The sequence below is a fragment of the Papilio polytes genome, unplaced genomic scaffold (genome assembly GCF_000836215.1).
Source record: "Papilio polytes unplaced genomic scaffold, Ppol_1.0 DF823691.1, whole genome shotgun sequence".
Classification (NCBI taxonomy): Eukaryota; Metazoa; Arthropoda; class Insecta; order Lepidoptera; family Papilionidae; genus Papilio; species Papilio polytes.
The window spans coordinates 3,859,494-3,878,137 of record NW_013525513.1 but is presented as its reverse complement, the minus strand read 5'-3'; the positions used below and the strand labels follow the sequence as shown (position 1 = coordinate 3,878,137).

Here is an 18,644-nt window from a genome sequence, read left to right as displayed (position 1 = left end):
ACAACACAACACACACACGCACACTACACACACAAACACATACACTTATACATATTTCTTTATTATTTAAGTATTGTAAATGTAACTGTTTTGTTTCTTGTTGACGTTATTTTAGTGATTGTAACGTTTTACATTAATATAAACGAGTAGGAAATTTATTGCACGTTTTCGTGCGTTATTTATTGTTCTAGTTAAGTGCGATATTCAAAAAGTATGTATGTATGTTTAACTTACAGGGTAAATTGACATGAACTCGATAAGATTTTCAAAAAGCTTACCTTTTAGCTATCGATAAGATGATTTAAGAGAATGTATTAAATTGATTTTATTCTCTACTCTCTAAATACTCAAATTTTATGTAAATTTGAATGTAATTTTGTCATTAATACGGTTGTTACTATATGTATGTATTATTTGTTTATTCGGTTGTGTTTTAGATATTGCGATGGACGACATTTATGTATGATCTTTATGGTTTTTAGACCTGAATCGAAGCGAAGCTTATATTACTTGTAAATTATGTGTTTTATTATTAAGATACTTGTATAGGCATGTTCAATTATTTGATATTGCGTAGTAAATGTTTTAAAAAGGTGCGAAACGCTAAAGACTGAGATGGCAACAACTTGTGAATGAGGTTATAAATAAACAAGGTCTTATATGTGTCATGTAGAGTAATTTTAAACCGATATAGGCCAAATTTGTGTAACTTTCCTTTATAACGTTAGAATAAAAAAAAATATACAACGCGTTCGATTTACCGTACTAAACACTTATCTCTTAAGAATCATTTCATCCCAAAATTATATTTTTGTATAAGTATTGTCTGCAGAAATAACTAACTGTTTAGCTTTTAATGGTCCAATGGCATCGGTAATATGAATAAATATATTATTGTATAGAACAACGTGCTTGATACAATGTCTTGTAAATATTCTTAATGTATCCGCATATTTAAATGACATTCTTAGTATATTTCAACTACATTTAACCGTTTAATAGAAATAAGTACATATACTTGGTGTTAACAGTCCCAATCTAAGAATGTAAAAATTAAAGAAATCTTTTTAAATATTACATATTTCTCGACAATCTTTTGTTATATTTCATTTAATTATTAAAGCTTCTTTATCTACTTATCAAAATATTGGAGACTTTAAGATGAAAACCTGTTCTAGTATAATTGGTGTTAATAAGAAATCACTATTTGATGCTGTAAATAAATTCATGGAACATTATGTGTTATTACGTTATTTTATCTTTACTGAACACATAAGCATTACTTTTCTATTTTTAAATACATTATGCAGGCTCCCTTGTACAAATGCTAGAAATAGCAAATACCAAACGTTGTTATTTTCTGACTTCATATTTGTATATAAAACTATCCTATGTTCTATATGAAGTATAAATTTATCCTAGTATTCTATTAATTTTTGTATGCTGTAGTCACATTTATTTATACATATAATAAAATTGGAGTGTATGATTGTAATATCAAAAAAAAAATCCAGATTTCGGGAAGATGATGTATTTACGTTGCTGAAAACGAAAATAGCATTTAATTTTTTTTGTCTGTCTGTCCGCAGACCTCGTTTGTTCCGGGTAAGGATAGCTGACATAGACGAGCATATTATAGGCTACTATTTTCATTTTGATATTGCGTAGACGAAGTCGCAGACAACAGCCAGTCTAAACTATATAACGATATCTTACGTCTTTCTCACAATAAAACTACAATGAACGAAATTAAAATAATTTATTTTCTGATTTTTAAGATTTTTACTAGTCGATGGATTTATAGTGTCCTAAAATAACACATTTATGGTAAAAAAAAATCGAAGTATACAAGATATTTATAACAAAAAATTTATATTTTTTTTGAGTTTTAATATTAACTGTACAAATAACACCGGTTACTGTAAACAATAAAAATAATTATCTTATAAATAAACTTAACCTAAAAAGATATACAATAACACCAAGAGCAATAAATACTTGGCAGACCTAATTTCTGTTGCATAAATTTCTTAGCTTTGTTACTCTAACGTTTTCATAATAATGGTTAAATACAGACTGCCCATTGATTATTAATATTATAAGGTTTCAATACATTCCCAGGTTTTCAGTAAACAAAAAAAGAAATTAGCCCAATTTTTATTTAATCAATGTATGAAAATATTTAAAACATTTTGCACAACTACGCTTCAAATCACCGCTTAGAGACTTAAAATGGCACGTTTAAATTATTTCACCGACTACGATTTTGGGCATTATACTCGCCATGTTTTCCAACAGTAGAAACGTAATTTTATAAATAAGTATAAAAATAAGCTTGTTAAAATCAAAGAATCCTTTATTCCTTCTTATTAGCGAAACTTGCGAAGGTTTCAATGTTAATTTGCGTGTGTGTAGCAATTAAATAACTTACAGTCATGCCAGCGGAACGGTGGCCTAACGGAACATTGGCCAAAACGCACTTATAGTTAGTGCAAAACACACTACTGTATCGCCGTTTACAAAAAAAACTTAAATTTTATTCAAATATCGTAAAGTCGATCTCAAGGACTTTGTCTCGGTTATAAACAAAATTTTGGATAAATCATAAAAGAACTGTAAAAAGTAATAATACAAGTAACGAAGAAAGTCTTAATAAAAAAGTTAAACTATCACAGTTTATTGCCTCGTTAGGTACATTGATGTTTACATAATGGCAGATCAAATTAGTTCATACAATTTGCTGTTCTCACATCTTTGAATCTAGTCTTCTAACCTTTGGACATTCCCGCTGGCCCCTGATGTTGCTACAATAACGCTTGATTCACTCACTTTATTTGATTGTTTATTTGCTCCGTCATCTTTCTCATCTGAGCTTTCTGACACTTCATCTATTTCACCCTCTTTAGAATCATCATCTTCGTCGCTGTCCATTTTATCTTCAGCACTCTGCTTATTCTTGTTTTTGTTCTTTTTAAATTCTTCCTCCATTTCTTTAAATTTCAATGTCAAATATCTGAAATATTAAAAAAATATTACAGAACATTTAATAGCTGTCGTTGGATTTACGAAAATCCTATTAGTGCATCTTGCTATATTATTATTGAAATTACTTACTTGTCAACTAATGGCCCACTATAATCTTCAGGGAACTTCGGTGAATGTGGTAATATGTACTTGTATAAACTTTCATTGAGTACATAAAGCTGCGCTGTCGAAGAACATTTAACGTTGAACCACCAGTCGCAGGTTAAAGCCGCTTGAGAAAATATAGTTCCATTCGGACATAAAAATGAAGCTTGCCCACCATTTAAATCGCAGTAGTGCCATACCTAAAATCAGAAACAATCACAATCAATTAGATCAAGTAAATACTTAGGAAGTCTTATAAGTGACTTTTGAAATTCCGTCGACATCCGAAAATTTAATGCTTTGTAAATTTTATATCAAAGATAAATCCACACCTGACATCTTGTTTCTGGATCAGCAAAGAAACCTTTGTAGCGTTGAGTCTTGCAATCGAATTTAGTTTGTGGTATTACTGTCAAAATCGGATAGTCAATTCCAGGGTGACCGGGCGTGCCACCTTCTTCGTCAGATGTTATAGGTAGAGGAAATCGTTGACTGGTACTTGTATAATCTGCGAAAAAAAAACAAGAACGTATTATAAAGATAATTTCAGGAAGAAATGTGGACAGATTTTAACAAGATTTTAATGATTTGGTAAAAAATTGTTAAAAACATACCGTCTAAATGTTGTGACGGATTTTCAACTTCCGCTAAATAGGCTTCTTCGCTTAAACCACTTTCTTCAATAGCGGGCGCACTTGTAGTGTGTATTATAGGTTTTACAGTAGTAACCAATGGTTTCGGAGCTTCAAATGGCGTAGGTGAACTAAGAACTGGAGAGTCTACCTCACTTTGTTGAAGTTTCCCCTTCAAATCGTTCAAAGCTTGTAACAAAATTCTTATAGATGAACCCACATTTTCTTTTGTAATTGGTTTTGGAATAGATTTATTTAACTGTAATGAGTTCAAAAGATCTGCAATAGTTATAGCATTGGACGTTTCTGGTTGTGATTTGTATGTAGGTTGTTCGATTACGAATTGTTCATACTGGGATTTATCATTATCCTCTAAGGCAGGTCCGCTTTCGATTTGTAATTCTTGTTGTTTTTCAACATCATAATGATTAGGATCTGAGGCGGATAACGTTTGTGTGTATGCTACGGGATTAGATGTTTGTGTTGTTTGGCTTATAATAGGCTTAAAACCTGTTTCAATCACGGGTTCGGATACCACTGGTAACGGATTCTGCTTTTCGTAATAAACTTCGGAAATAGTAACAGGAGGTTTTCTATTTTTACCATGCTCAGTTTTTATTTCATCAAAATGATATTGCGGATGAGGTCTGGGCTTAATGTACACAGATTCGTTTGGATCTACCGAAGGAATGTTATAAAATTTCTTAGGCGCATTATCGTATTCAATTTGAGGCGAATTTTTAATAGGTGGGGTTTGATCATACGGCACAAGTTTGTATTTTATATCATCTCTTTCAGGATAGTAATATTGAGCATTACCATTTTCTTCGTTATGATGGACATTTATGTATGGCTTTCTGGGCGTAGTGTATTGTACATTGGGAATTTTATGTTCTTTTAAAACGTATCTCCTAGAATCGTGTTCAACATTGTGATCTAATATTAACGGATTATAGTTATGTGTTAATTTCGGTGCATTTTGTACAACTATTGGATAACCTTCTTTACTGTAAAATATTTTTGTTGGATTTGCTGAGGCAATGTTGAAATGGGTTAAGCGATTTCCTTGATATCTTGGTATGTTTTGATGGCGGCTTGTAGAATATACCACTTTCGGTCCGCGTTGCATTTGGGGTTGTATTGTACCTGCTTCTACTATTTGTGCCTTTTCAACTTCAACGTTATTTTTGTTGTATGCCTCTGTTGTTGGCGGTACTAGATCATTGGCGTAATAAAACGTCATATATGGTATTAAACGTCTGTATCTTTCATTTATAGCCAGTTTTGTTGAATTAATTTTTAGGGGTTTATTTTTGTCAACATATTTCCTTACACTACTTCCTTCGTTTTTTATTCTAGAAGGCACAAAACCTTTTTGTAAATCGACTCTGGCCCCTCCGACCATTTTAATTTCAGGACTGTTTCCATTAGGGGATATTGTGATTGGAGTTACGATAATCGGGATAACTGCAACAAAAGAGAGGTGATGTTTATTACAAACAAAATCAATAATTGTTTTAAAACGAAAAGAGTAATAATATCCAATTAACCTATTATTTTTATGATGGGGAAAAAACTTCCCAACAATTTAAACATACTGCCCTAAAATCCCATTTTTAATTTAACCGGAAAACAATCCTAAGATTCTCAATGACGATGTTCGTTGATTAATCGATGAAGCAAAATTTAATTTATTCACCTCATTCCCCAACTGTAGTTATCATCGCATTGCCTACAATCGTAACCATTATGATTTACTGCCCATAATAAGTAAGTACGGCTTAAAAAAGTTTAGTAATTTTATGTTAAGCGTGACCAAATGCATTTCCTGCGCACTTTAGTGCCTAAGAAACACAACTGTCTCACGAAATAGCAATTTATATCATCATTATTGGACATGGCTGAATACATTTATATACGATCCGTAACTGGAAATATTGATTACCCTACTTACAAACCATCGCATACAATTTATTATATTTGTGCGTTTTTATCTATGTTTCTGCATTTACTTGAAACACACAACAACCGTTCATTGAAAATAGTCACATTTTCTGGTGTGTAATCCAAATTATTTACTGAATATTACATTACATTGATATTACTCTGACCTTGGATTAGATTCTGATGTTAAAATGTAGAACAGACGCTGTCAATTCAATTCTTTAAAAATTAAAGTGTAATTTTTGTATTGTGAATGGCGGAATTAAAAACAAGAGTTCGTTACACGAACCCGCCAAGGTCTGACCGATATCATTTTATAATAAAAGTTATTCGATCGGAACCGTTTGTTACGTCTACTTCGGTCATATTTCATTGTCACACTTTTTATTGTACAAGGTTGTCAACTGGATTACTGTGTCGATGAAAAAAACTGTAAAGGATATAGTCTAGATTTGAACATAGGCAAGCAATTAATTTTGAATTGATTGCATGAAAGGAAATATTTATGATTCAGCTAGCGCATTAAGTATATCCGTTGTGTATGTATTATTCTCTTTAGTAGTGTATTAAATAAATCTAATAAAAATATAACTTGAGCAATAGTAAACTCAGTGTAGTGTATGGCTAAACTGTTGTCTACTGTCATGGCGTCATGCCGGCAGAGCAATCGTATCCGAACCACCGAGCCACCGGCGGTCACAGGCATCACACTCAGCATTTAAAGATTTGAATAATGGCTAATAATAGAAATTAAGTTTGCAAAACATTAATTAAAATATGAAAATTCATAGTTTCCTTCCCATATGCATTTACTGCAAAATCCAATTTCAGCAACTTTAAAGTGAACACTAATTTTATGATCCATGTCGTATTTAGTAAAGGTAATTTAGCTTGACTGATACTTCAAAATGACCTGTAGTAAATCCTAGCACATGAATCACTGGAGTAACCGAAAGGCCATTCGATTAATTCACAATAAATTACATTACAATCGAGCAATTAGAATATATATATTATAGAACAATATTTAGATTTTCCTTAGAAAAGATTTCAACGATTTACATTCATTTTAATTCACTACAACGTGGGATAGTTATGTTATTTTAAAAGTTGTCGCAGTATTTCTGTTGTCAACGAAACATTGATATCCATCTTAAGTTAGCTTAGTCACGATTAATAAAAGGTTAACTATAATACTTAAAAATGTCGTGAACAGAGATAAAAATGATTATATCTTATTCACGAATATTGGTGACTAATAATTTGTTCTTTGGGTTAATTTCATTATTTCTTGGTACACTTTGAACAGATTGCATTGTAATTCGAAAAGTCCATGTTTTGTGTCAGAATTGTCACATTACTACATTGTACATGTAACAAGTTCATATTTATTTATTACGTAATTGGGATAATGCAATGTTATTGATATATAACGAGTGCATTTTGTAACTTAAATTTTTAACAGTCTTAGAATAAGTGTAAAAATGTAATTACTAAATTCATTTGTTTAAAACAAACTTACATGTTTTTCTTAAATTTTTTTATAGACATTGTTTTATCACCATATCACATCCTTATTTTCTGTTTAGTTAAAAAGAAGTTAAAACCTTGAACTATAGATTTTATTTATAAGATCGACGGTGATACGTGACAACTAGGTACGTTAACGTCAATAAATAAACAATGAGGAAATCCGTTAAGTTAACAAATCAGAATGTGTTTAATGCAAATCGGTAACAAAATGTAGTAATTACGTGGGGTTTTTTCTAATGTCCGCGTGTCGATAATCACCTCGGTGTTCCCGTTGCACGTTTGCCCCCATTCATCATCATCATCTTTCTCTTTATCCTACTCCCGTAGGGTCGGCGCAACAGGTTTTTTCTTCCACATAACTCTATCACACGTCATCTCAGTCATCACTCCCTTTTTGATCACATGTTTGCACGTTTTCTCCATTATGCTATAAAAAATATATAAAGAAAACTGTTCACCTTTTGATGATAACAACTAAGAATACAAGAAGGGCAATGATATTCTCAAATTTATTTGGAATAATTCTTCTCTTTTAATCTCAGCTTGTATTACTATTATAGTTCTGTGTGATTAAGTGATGACATAACAAAACTAAACGAATTTTCTATTAGTATTTATTTATGTATTTGTGACTTGAATTTAATAGTTTCCGTTGTTTTTAATAAAATGATGATGATATAATTTCCTAATGCCTATAAAACATAAAGGCGTAATTATTAACTGATGTGCATATAACGATTAAACAACTTTCTAGATAATGATTAAACTGAAGGAATTAACTTTCACGTATTCTGTGGGAGAATCTTATTTAGATTGAATTTTATTTATATACAAGTACATTAGTTATCAAATCGATCGACGGATGTGAAATTGTAGGAAACTTTTTGCTGCCGCAAAGTCCCAGACTAGTGGTATTAAAAACGAGCTTTGGCATCCGCTTGAACGACGGAACCGTTACATCCTGACAACAAAAAACATTAAAGAAATCACTTTCACTACACAGATTTAACATTGTGAGAATCATATGGGTTTCAAATTCATCTCTGCGTTTTCTGTTACGTATATTTTAAGTCAGTAGAGATAAACGCAAAATAACACTTCAATTATTCGTTGTTACAGTTTTGATATTGTAAAAAGAGTACATAAAATTAATTGTAGCTAGGGTAACTAGTGTTTATTTGATAAAGGTAAAGTAAGCGTAAATATCCTTTGCAATTGCACTATGTCGTTGTTAAGTAAGTCAACCTTTATTAAGAAGGAACCGAGATAGAATAAAATGATCCTGTCGTTAAGTTAACAGTAATGTGCCGTAAACAATAGTATGCATGTCGTATGGTGAGGATTAATATATCAACGTGATAAAAATGTCGTGGGTCACGCATCACGCATTCTGTCGCTTGGGTTTAGCCGAATTCATAGAAAGCGTGTTTTTTGTAGTGAAAGTGATTCACGAGCACATGGTGCTTCGACGCCACAATAGTTGCATAATGCCCCGTGTTTGCAGATCAATGAGTTTCTGATCGGTCACGTTCAGAGCCACCGACTCTTGTGAGGTCTAGTATTAAACGTGTTATAGAAGACGTTCAAGTAAAAAAATATGTTTCGAATAAAATTTGAGTAAAGCTCGTGAAAGTCTCTCCTATTTATTAACTAGCAAATTTATATGCGTATTCTTTCCATACGCTTCACTAGTCTCGTAATTATATTGTCAATTTAAAATGTTAACTATTTTTTAAGGTACACGAACGTAGGGTACGGTCTAAATATAAACATAATTACAACATGCTGTTTGCGCACTGAGAACTGTCTCTTGATGTAACACTGTATTTCATGCAATCCACATACATTTTCTTATTTTACATGCGTCACAAAATAAACAAGTTGTAAATTAAACATTTCTTTGGTCCCTTAAATGTGTTTTGAGGTCACGTTTAACTTTACTCTCACAACTGCTTCATTAACATTTTCTAAAGGTATTATTAGGTTTTTAAACCAATTTTTAAGCCAGAGAAATGCAAGTTGATTACCATAATGTTAAGACAGACCATGAATTACAGAAAATAAAAGTGAACATGTCAATTAAATTTCCATCAAAGCACAAGTTTGAAATAAGTGTTAATACACATGATTATGGTGTAGAACCTTTCGTATATTTCCGGTTTATTCCGGTTTGTTCAGTCTATGTTTACGATGAAGCTGAATACCAGTTATTTCATGGAATATAACTTTTTCATTGTACATTTGGAAAGCTTTAAACCATATTTATTATTTTTCAACTTACAACAATCCAGTTACCTAGTTGGAATAACAACAAACGCTACCAAAAATAGTTGTATTTAGCGCAATTTTGAAATGTTTTTCAAACTTTCTTTCGTTGTTGTGATTGGACTGTAGAGCAAATTTCGATTTTAATTTACATATTTTTTACATTGCACCTGAATTTGCAAGTACGTTTAGATTAGACTAGTAATTACTCCGATGTTTGCATACGAAATGTTACTATCGTGCATTGAATTGTAATCCTAAATACAATGCATAAAGAATTGCAAACTTGTATGGTATCGTATTCTCAGAGTTTCCCTTGACTTTCTTGAATGCACTTGCGAAGAATCTTATTAAATTTAACCTTTCACATGCGTTCATTATAAAAGACTTGATGGTAAATGGCACCTTCATCCCGATAATTTTAAGTACTTTTTATAAAGGTTAATTGCTACTTCTGTTTATCCTAATTGAGTTAAAAATGTCACTAATAATTAAAAATTAAACCATTAAAAGATGTAGTAATAAAATCCGTATCATCTTTGCGTAATCGAATCCATTACAAACATAATTTTCTACACTCTCCGCAATTGCAGCGTATACACATAAGTGTGTCAAGGTTTCAATAGCTCTCTTAAGATGTATTGCATAGTTCATTTTATGAAAATAAAAACTGATTAATTAATCAGCCTTTTTATAACATACTTTTAATTGACCAGCTTAGGTCGAATAACAAGACTAGCTCAGTGGGTCGAGTAAAATAAAAGCAAATGGAACATAACTCGTAACGTATCTTCTAGAAATTAAGGTCCACAATTGTCTTACAATAATCCGCGAATAGCATCAGTCTTCTGTCAGTCGACTAAGAAATATTAGAACTTTAAAAGTTTGTGTAATAACTGTAATTTGATCTTGAATTAAAAAATGCGTTGTAACGTTATAAGTTCTGTCAATGGCAAATAGTTACAATTTTCGTAGATTGCTCTATACTCATTGTTGCGAGACGTGATGAAACTGAGGTATTCTTTTCCAAATGCTTTAATAACAAGCTAGTAAATATCTACATGGCAATTAAAATCGTATTGCAATGGAACGTTTGATATGATCTAGTTTTGACGATACACAAACGATCTATCATTGAAGCGGTAGACCGTAAATAAATTAAATGTTAACTTGTGAATCATCAGCACTATTTTGGCGGCAGAAGACGAAATTGAGTAGGATAGGGAGAACTATGAATGTGGTGAGAACTAATACGAATGTGGTGATGTACATTGACAAGAGTACAGCTGGATAGAGATGGATGGATTGCATGAAAGGTGACACAGAAATTATACATTGTTCTTCAATCCCATCAATTTCAAGATATGTTTTTAACTTTTGTATAAGTTTACCTATGTTGTATTAGTAGACGGTCAAGATTATAGCCAACAAGACACAGTACTATGCGACTAGCGGCGAGATGTCGACAAGCTCAGTACAGCTTGCGACACAACAGGACCGTGCTGTCACCGCTGCGCATTCCAGCTCTCTTTATCAGATCGGACAAGATTCGGCCAATGCAGATTGCTATTTGCAATCACTTTAATAGGTCTTTGTTTCAATATATTCAATTTTATTTTGAAATTGGGTAAATATTAAAATACTTTCTTTTTGATTAGCAACAGGTTATTATTACGTACATGTCAAGAGAACGTTAAACAGGCAATAAATATCAAGGTGAGATAAACGCAGATCCACTTTAATTACATAATTGGTAATAACTGATAATATAAATCCATTGCAATTAATATGATATAAATTGATTAATACATTGTGTGTTAATTTTAAAACAATTTATGTAAAAATTACCAATAACTACATACAAAATTAAATCAGGTTCATCTCATTGCAGTGTTAAAACAAGTTTAATGCAGAACAGTGTTGCAAGTTTTTGTTTCTACTTAATACTTGTTACTTACATAAGAAAATATTATGAAATTGGAATGCACGTTACCGTTGCGCTGTCATCAGGTCGTCGATAATTTTCTAAGTCTTAGATCTTATAAAAATTCAGATTAATCTACACACATGCAAACTGGTGTGCGGTTAGCAATACCTAGCATTTGCAAACTAAGGTAACATAGTTTTCTTCCACGTCTCCAGAAGAATTTTAGTGTATTCATTTGTTTAAATTGGACATATTTATTTTATTCCAACATCAAAGTATAATTTAATTTTGTTTTATTTTACATGCATGATCATAAAGTGATGGGCACGAGCCTTGGTGCACTAAGGTGATGGTAACTTATAAATGCGTATATGAATTAAGTGCAAATTTAACATCAGGAAAATTTGCTCTCTAAGTAACAGCCCTTGTTTATTAAGTAGTCTATGCTACTGTAGGTGCTGGTCTATTGGATCGATTCCTTGCCTCAATAGATGTCCATTCGTTATCGATACTTGCACAACGTCCTAGAGAAAGTAAACTGTTAGTCACTGTCAGCTGGCAGCTGCTATACTGTTGCTCTGGTTTGCTGTAGACTTGAACAAGCAAACAATAAATATTGAATGTTGGAACAAGTTTTGTATCATAATAATATGGGTATCGAACAATGTTCTTTCAGAAGGTTTTCGTCTATAGCCAATCTATGGTACATTGTTTTTTAATTACTAACAAATTAAGAAACATATCTTAGACTAGCTATTGCTCGCAACTTCGCCCGCGTGAAATTAACAAATTATAAAAAAATATAGATTTTGTGACTTACTAATATCGTAGCTTTTTAATGATGAAAGAATTTTTGAAATCGGTTCTGTACTTTTTGAGTTATTTCAACACATACAAATCTTTCCTCTTTATAATACAAGTCGAGATAAAACATTATAAGGCTGTGTTTCTTTAACGGCTATACACGTACCGCTATAAGCAATCGGTACCGACATATTCAAGCACAAAGTTCTTGACACTAAACACAACCATTAGACAATTGTTCCCACATTATTCAAAGCTAATGTTTGTGGTATTATCGGAACGATAATTTACTCGACCTTGTTCTTACTGAAAGGTCTGATTCAACAGCTATACATTTCGTATAATTTAAATAAAATTACCATTTATTGATATAAATTTGAGACATTGCCCAAAACACCGAAACTATCAAATTTAATTTACGACAAAGGCGCAATCACGATATCTGATAACAGATGATATAGATTGAAAATTTCGCTTACTAAAACTTTGTAGAGATTATAAAATTTGCAAATGTAATCTAGCAAAAGCGTAAAATTCGATCCGAGACCTACTTAGCGATCAGTGCAAATAAGGTTTACAAGGATATAACGTTACTTTTACTTTCTGAGTCGGCGAATACTCGTATAGAATTTACGAATACGTGCAACTGCTAATAGAAGCGACGACACAAAGATAATTGAATGTTATTTTATTTATTTTAATATCAATTTCATTTAACATTTAAAAAAATGTCTAATTTCCACTAACATGACACGGCATATTTTGTCTTCTTTGAATTCATTGTTAACATACTTTCTGTCCATTGGTGAGACTACGGAATAGTTCAGTTTCCTATCATACTTAATATTATAAATGCGAAAGTTTAGATGGATGGATCGATGTTTGTAGCCCAAACGGCTAAACGGATTTCGATAAATTGGTACAGATATTGAAGATAATCTGGGAGAACACATAGGCTACTCACTTTTGTTTTTTTAAATCCACGCAGAAGGAGTCGCGGGCGAAAGCTATTTACTTAGTTTTTATTAAGAACATAGACTTTGCACCACCAAAATTAAAATTTTATATTTATAGCAACAATAATAAATCCGAAGAGCGTACTATTATATAGCGTAAGAGTTATATTCACTTTTCACTTTGTGTCCAATGCAATACGATATTCAACCTGCCAGTGAGAGTCGATAACGACAGTATGTGGTATACCACATGAAGACTTATTTACATACATTACTGATGTCACTTAATTGCAAGTCCATCATGCATGTCTAATTATCGTTGAATGTTTTACTATTAATTTCATATTCATACACGATACTGGTCTGAATATCGGATTTTATGTTTTTTTTATTATCATCTCTTCATCAATAATCTATTTCTCTTTTACAGTACGAAATTTTAATGTGTAAAGAATATTATACTAATATTATAAATGCAAAAGTTTAGATGGATAGATGTTTGTTAGAGTTTGTAGCCTAAACGGCTGAGCAAATTTAGATGAAATTTGGTATAGATGTAGAGGATAGTCCGGAAGAACACATAGACTACTAACTTTTTTGTTTTTTAAATTCACGAAAACGGAGTCGCGGACTAAAGCTACTTTATTTTATAAATGTAGTTAATTTTATTATTTGACCAAACATAATATAAATGAACTTGAAATAATACGTAAATAAGGTGAATGGTCAGTTCCTGAATAAAAAAATGACCTACCTTTCAATTGTGGTTTTCATTTAAACTTGTTTATAATATTATTTTAACCATTTACATATACTAATGAGACTACATTACGTAGTTACTACGTCGAAGTACTTATAGGATATTACATGTATATTGCGTTAATGTCCTTGCTAACATATGGCAGTTCTAAGTTGCCAGCTATTTATGTAACTGTAAATAGGCAAATTAATTAATTACGGTGCAATTATCAGCAAATGAGTTTTCCCCTCTCCTAATATATATGTTTTCGTATCAAAGTTGCATCAATATCTGTATTTACTTTAGGTATCTTACTACTTACTAATACTATAAATACGAAAGTTTAGATGGATGTAGCCTAAATGGCTGAAGGGATCTCGATAAAATTTAGCACAGATGTAAAGGATAGTTTGGAAGAACACATAGGCTACTTACTTTTGTTTTTTTTTTTAATACAATGCGGAAGGAGTCGCGTGCGAAACCTAGTTTTAAATTTAGTTACTTACTTATTTTATTGTTATAAAGTTATTGGTTGGAAGCTAATAAAATTTTAAATCAATTGTTTTCACCAAGACATTTTTTTTGTAACTTGACCTGTGATTTTCTAAAAGGCTTCATAATATTTCTCCATCTATGAGCCAGATCGGTCGTATAATATTCCTACTATGTTATAGCACCCATTACCTCCATAGCCATTTTAAAATTCGTTACATGATTAATATTAAAAAGACATTCCTTATGCGTTAGAAATTTTTTGCCCAACAGTTTCCATCCAAAAGAGGAAAACATGCTACCAAATTAAAAACGTTACTGAAACGCGAACCTTCCACAAGATCCTTGTAACATGTTCTAAAAAAGTGACTCGGCGGACTTTAATCTATGTAAATAATAATGAACTACGCAGCCATATGTTGTAACTCTGTGCAATGCCCCTTTAGCGCTTACAGCGGGGCTAGTAAATCTAACTGTCCCTTCTAACTTTGAGTAATAAGTACCAAAGTATGAGATTGTTACTCCATCCAATATTATTCGATTAAAGTGATTTCGTTTTTCTAATAATTTTTTGCATCGACAATAAAATGGACGAACTACTTTTATTCTTTGCACGAAATTAAAGTATTTTGTTGTCAAAATTTTAAATAGTTTAGCATTCAATTTATATAGAGTAGTTATTGTAGTAAGTCTGATCAAATCACATATCTTGGGTAACAAATCGATTGTTAAATTAAGTACAAAAAACTGTGACGTCATTCAAGCTCTGTTTACGACCCTTACGTCAGTCATGACGATTAACACGAGAATGAAACACGGAAACTAATTGACACGCGCGAAATGATCATTTGCCGCGAACCGAAACGCAGATGATACTGTAAGAAGTTTGCGACACGATGCAGACGTTGAACACAAATCGAGAATTAATTGTAAATAACATCAGATCACGGGGTATCTTGGTTTATACGAGTATATTCTTCCTGGATATTTTCGAAACGCTTAACGTAATCATAGTTTCATTACAAAATAATGTCCTTTCTCCGCGTCTGTCTGTATTTAAAGGACATCAATAAATTGAGCTCTTAAAATTTAATTAATAGTGCTCACTGACGAGTGAAGTCTGAATGAAATGGCCAATTTACTAGGCTCTATTTTAGACCTAAACTTAATGTTCTCTACTCATATAAGACGTAAATCTTATTTACATAAGTTAAAATTCTCACTTTTCGAAATCGATTTTCCCTAGGGTCAGGTTCGAACACGATCGTTTAAACCACAATTGGCAAAGCGTCGGTCACCCGAAGGTCGACAGGGTCGTGGACCCGCGAGGAGAAAGCGACGCTTCCGCGAACATTAGGTTCCGACTTTATAATTTTGTGTCTATGTCACTCGTCACCCAACGATTACGTCTATTGGTGTATTTTGCGTGTTTGTTACGTGAAGGACGCTAATGCAAAAAGGTAAAGGTTGTGTTAAATATCATACAAGTAAACCATTTATTTTATTTAACATCCAGTAAAACATGTAAGGATAGACAAGATTGGGATCCAATGGCTATCCGTTATCCAAAAATGTACACAAGTGACGGCAACGGTATTCCCAAACGGATACGACATCCTCAAATCTTTTCTCTTTTTTTGAAGGCTAATTATGATTTGGTTCTGTTTGTGGGTAGTAAGTATTAACGAATCAATATCTACGATGGTAATTATTTCTCGTTTATTGTAAACCAGAAATAAATTCTACCGATAGATGAAACAACCGAGACTTTTCAAAAGTCAATGACCCTGTTTCAATGTCCCAAGTGAAACTTATCTCTTACTTGTCTTAAATGTAGGTTTAGATGTCAATTATTTGTCACCTTGTCTTAAAATTGTGACAAGATTTGATATGGATTAACATAATCAAGTACAAGGCACTCTTTTGCGTTGGTACCTTGACATCTACTCGTACGTGCGAATATGTTTTCGAGTATAAATTTTGTATTCTATTTGTATCGCATTTAGTATTCCTAATGATGTATGGCTATTGATTGTAATAAATATAAATTAACATTAACCGGTAATTGTTATTTATTAATCTTGTTATGCCCCTGACTGCACTTCACTTATCCACATTATCATATTGTTACGCATCCGCAATTACGTCACAACTACTACGTGTAAGAACATAGATTTAATTGATGCTCCTTACGCCGGATTAAACAGGAATTATACATGATTAGTTTATTCATGGGCCATTGAAGTTTACGTAAATACGATGTTTGTAAAATTTCGCTGTTCACTTTTACTTCGCGTAATTTTAACTGAGGAAAACATAAAAGTCACTTCTGGGCAACCTTACATATGTGTATTATTGTATTTAAATTTAAAGATAAGTAAATGAAGACATATTTAAATATATATTTAAGGTTAAGTATACCTTCTAAACAGGGTCTTATTGAGGATTGTAAAATTTTTGGCAATATGTGAACGTTACTTAATGATAATTTTTCGTCAAATACGTTGTGGTTTACGAACATTTCGAGACCCTAAAGGTGAAACGTGACAAAAATTACCAGTTTACTACGAGGACAAGTTCAAGTGTGAGACTACTCGTAACAATGATTTCTGACACCGTTTCTAACGTATGTTTACGCTATGTTTTTAATAGTAGGTTTCTGAAGGGTCCATTTTATTTTATTATTACCTAATGGTTTATCAGTGTTAGATTAAACTAAAATTCAACGGAGTAAGACTCACGTTACATACTTCGGAATCGTATTTCATGGAATTATCGAACCAAAAACACTAAGGAATGGTTAACAGTACTTGGGAAACCTTCCATAAGTCTTAAAGTTTAACAAACTTGTGTTACGTTCGTATATTGACTAGTACATTTGCATAATTGATTTGTGACAGCATAATTTTAGATCCAAGTGTATAATCTGTGGTTTTAAAACCTTGGAAAAATAATTGAATGAACAAAAATGAAGTTTTCTACAAGACTTTGAAGAATTAATTAAGTTACATTTAACTATTCGACACCAATCAATCTTCGACTTTCACATTATAGATATTAAATATATAATTGACTACGTTTATTAATATCCTTCAACTAATAACAGCCAATTAGGTGTTAATACTAGATTAATCGTTAATACCAATGTAAAATCCTGTAACATGTCAATCAAAGTTATTTTTTTCTTTTTTAGTTAACATAAGACACGCTTCACCGCAAATTTAATAGGAACAATTGTTATGATTATTAAAAATAATGTGTAAATGCCTGCTGATTTAGAAAAAATAAAGTAACTTAATATATCAAATCTAATTAGAGTTTTTGACGTATTTTTAACGTGTATGTTTTAACTTATGTTTCATTTTTCTATTATTATCAAAGAATAATAAAAATGTAGTGACATAATAGGTAACCCTGAAATACAACGAGAGTACTGTCGGCAATAAAAGTGCTACACAAGAAAATAGAAAATGTTTTCAAGGCAGTGTTAAAAAATCGCACTACAGCAATTATTGTCGTATGAATACAACTACTTGCAGTACATAGTAATTACATCGGTGGCTTTAACTGATGGGGACATTGGCATTGAGTCACTGTTTATTACAAGAAAAAAATATTTGCCTGTATTGACAAAGCCTGTTTTATTTAGCAAATATGTTAATAAAATTGAGAGAACTTCGTTTGAACAAAAAAGTATCATTATAAATAGTAACTATATTATATAACGCAGGCATATAAAATGAATAAAAACATGTATTAAGTAAAGACGGAAAGTAAATAATACAAAATAAATAATCATTTCTTTTCCGCGAAAATAACAAATTAAATTATACAATAATTCCATGCGCTTACCACATAATATAAACATCCGAGGCCAAAATGTGTACTCCATATTTAAATTAATAAAATCCAAAGTATACACGCAAAAATAATTATTTACGTAAAACACAAATAGACGTTGAACTCGCGCATACGTGCGGCGCGCTTCGCGGTGTAAACGAATTGTGAATTGCATACAGCCAGCTACATTTGAAGCCAGACCTTGTATTCTGACGCACCGAGAAGTAGTAATCATTTTCCAAAAATTAAAAACAATAATCCTCATATAACGAATAATAGAATGCATTAAAGTCATTGTAATCATTTCATTAAAGGATGTAAGAGAAATTTATAAAAAAAAAAAATAGTCCATGCTACAGTTGCAACTTTTTGGCGTCGCGGCT

General features: G+C 31.8%; 1 protein-coding gene across 1 annotated transcript; it reads right to left on the bottom strand.

Moving 5' to 3' along the window:
- Positions 1-2,160: 2,160 nt before the first annotated feature.
- On the bottom strand, positions 2,161-18,440 carry LOC106104298. Its single transcript, XM_013284309.1, has 5 exons — positions 18,274-18,440; positions 3,744-5,228; positions 3,462-3,637; positions 3,115-3,329; positions 2,161-3,013 (listed from the first exon to the last, which is right to left on the bottom strand). The coding sequence occupies exons 1-5, from the start codon at positions 18,434-18,436 to the stop codon at positions 2,761-2,763; spliced, it is 2,292 nt and encodes a 763-aa protein (XP_013139763.1). The 5' UTR covers positions 18,437-18,440; the 3' UTR covers positions 2,161-2,760.
- Between the last annotated feature and the right edge of the window lie 204 nt (positions 18,441-18,644).

Bases quoted from the DNA above. Each gene is read 5' to 3' on its own strand.
- LOC106104298 (XM_013284309.1), bottom strand. From the start codon at position 18,436: ATGCAATTCACAATTCGTTTACACCGCGAAGCGCGCCGCACGTATGCG. The intron at 5,229-18,273 runs GTAAGCGCATGG...CTTTTGTTGCAG, and splicing joins TCGGATGTTTATATTATGTG to TTATCCCGATTATCGTAACT. The intron at 3,014-3,114 runs GTAAGTAATTTC...TTAATATTTCAG, and splicing joins AGTGGGCCATTAGTTGACAA to ATATTTGACATTGAAATTTA.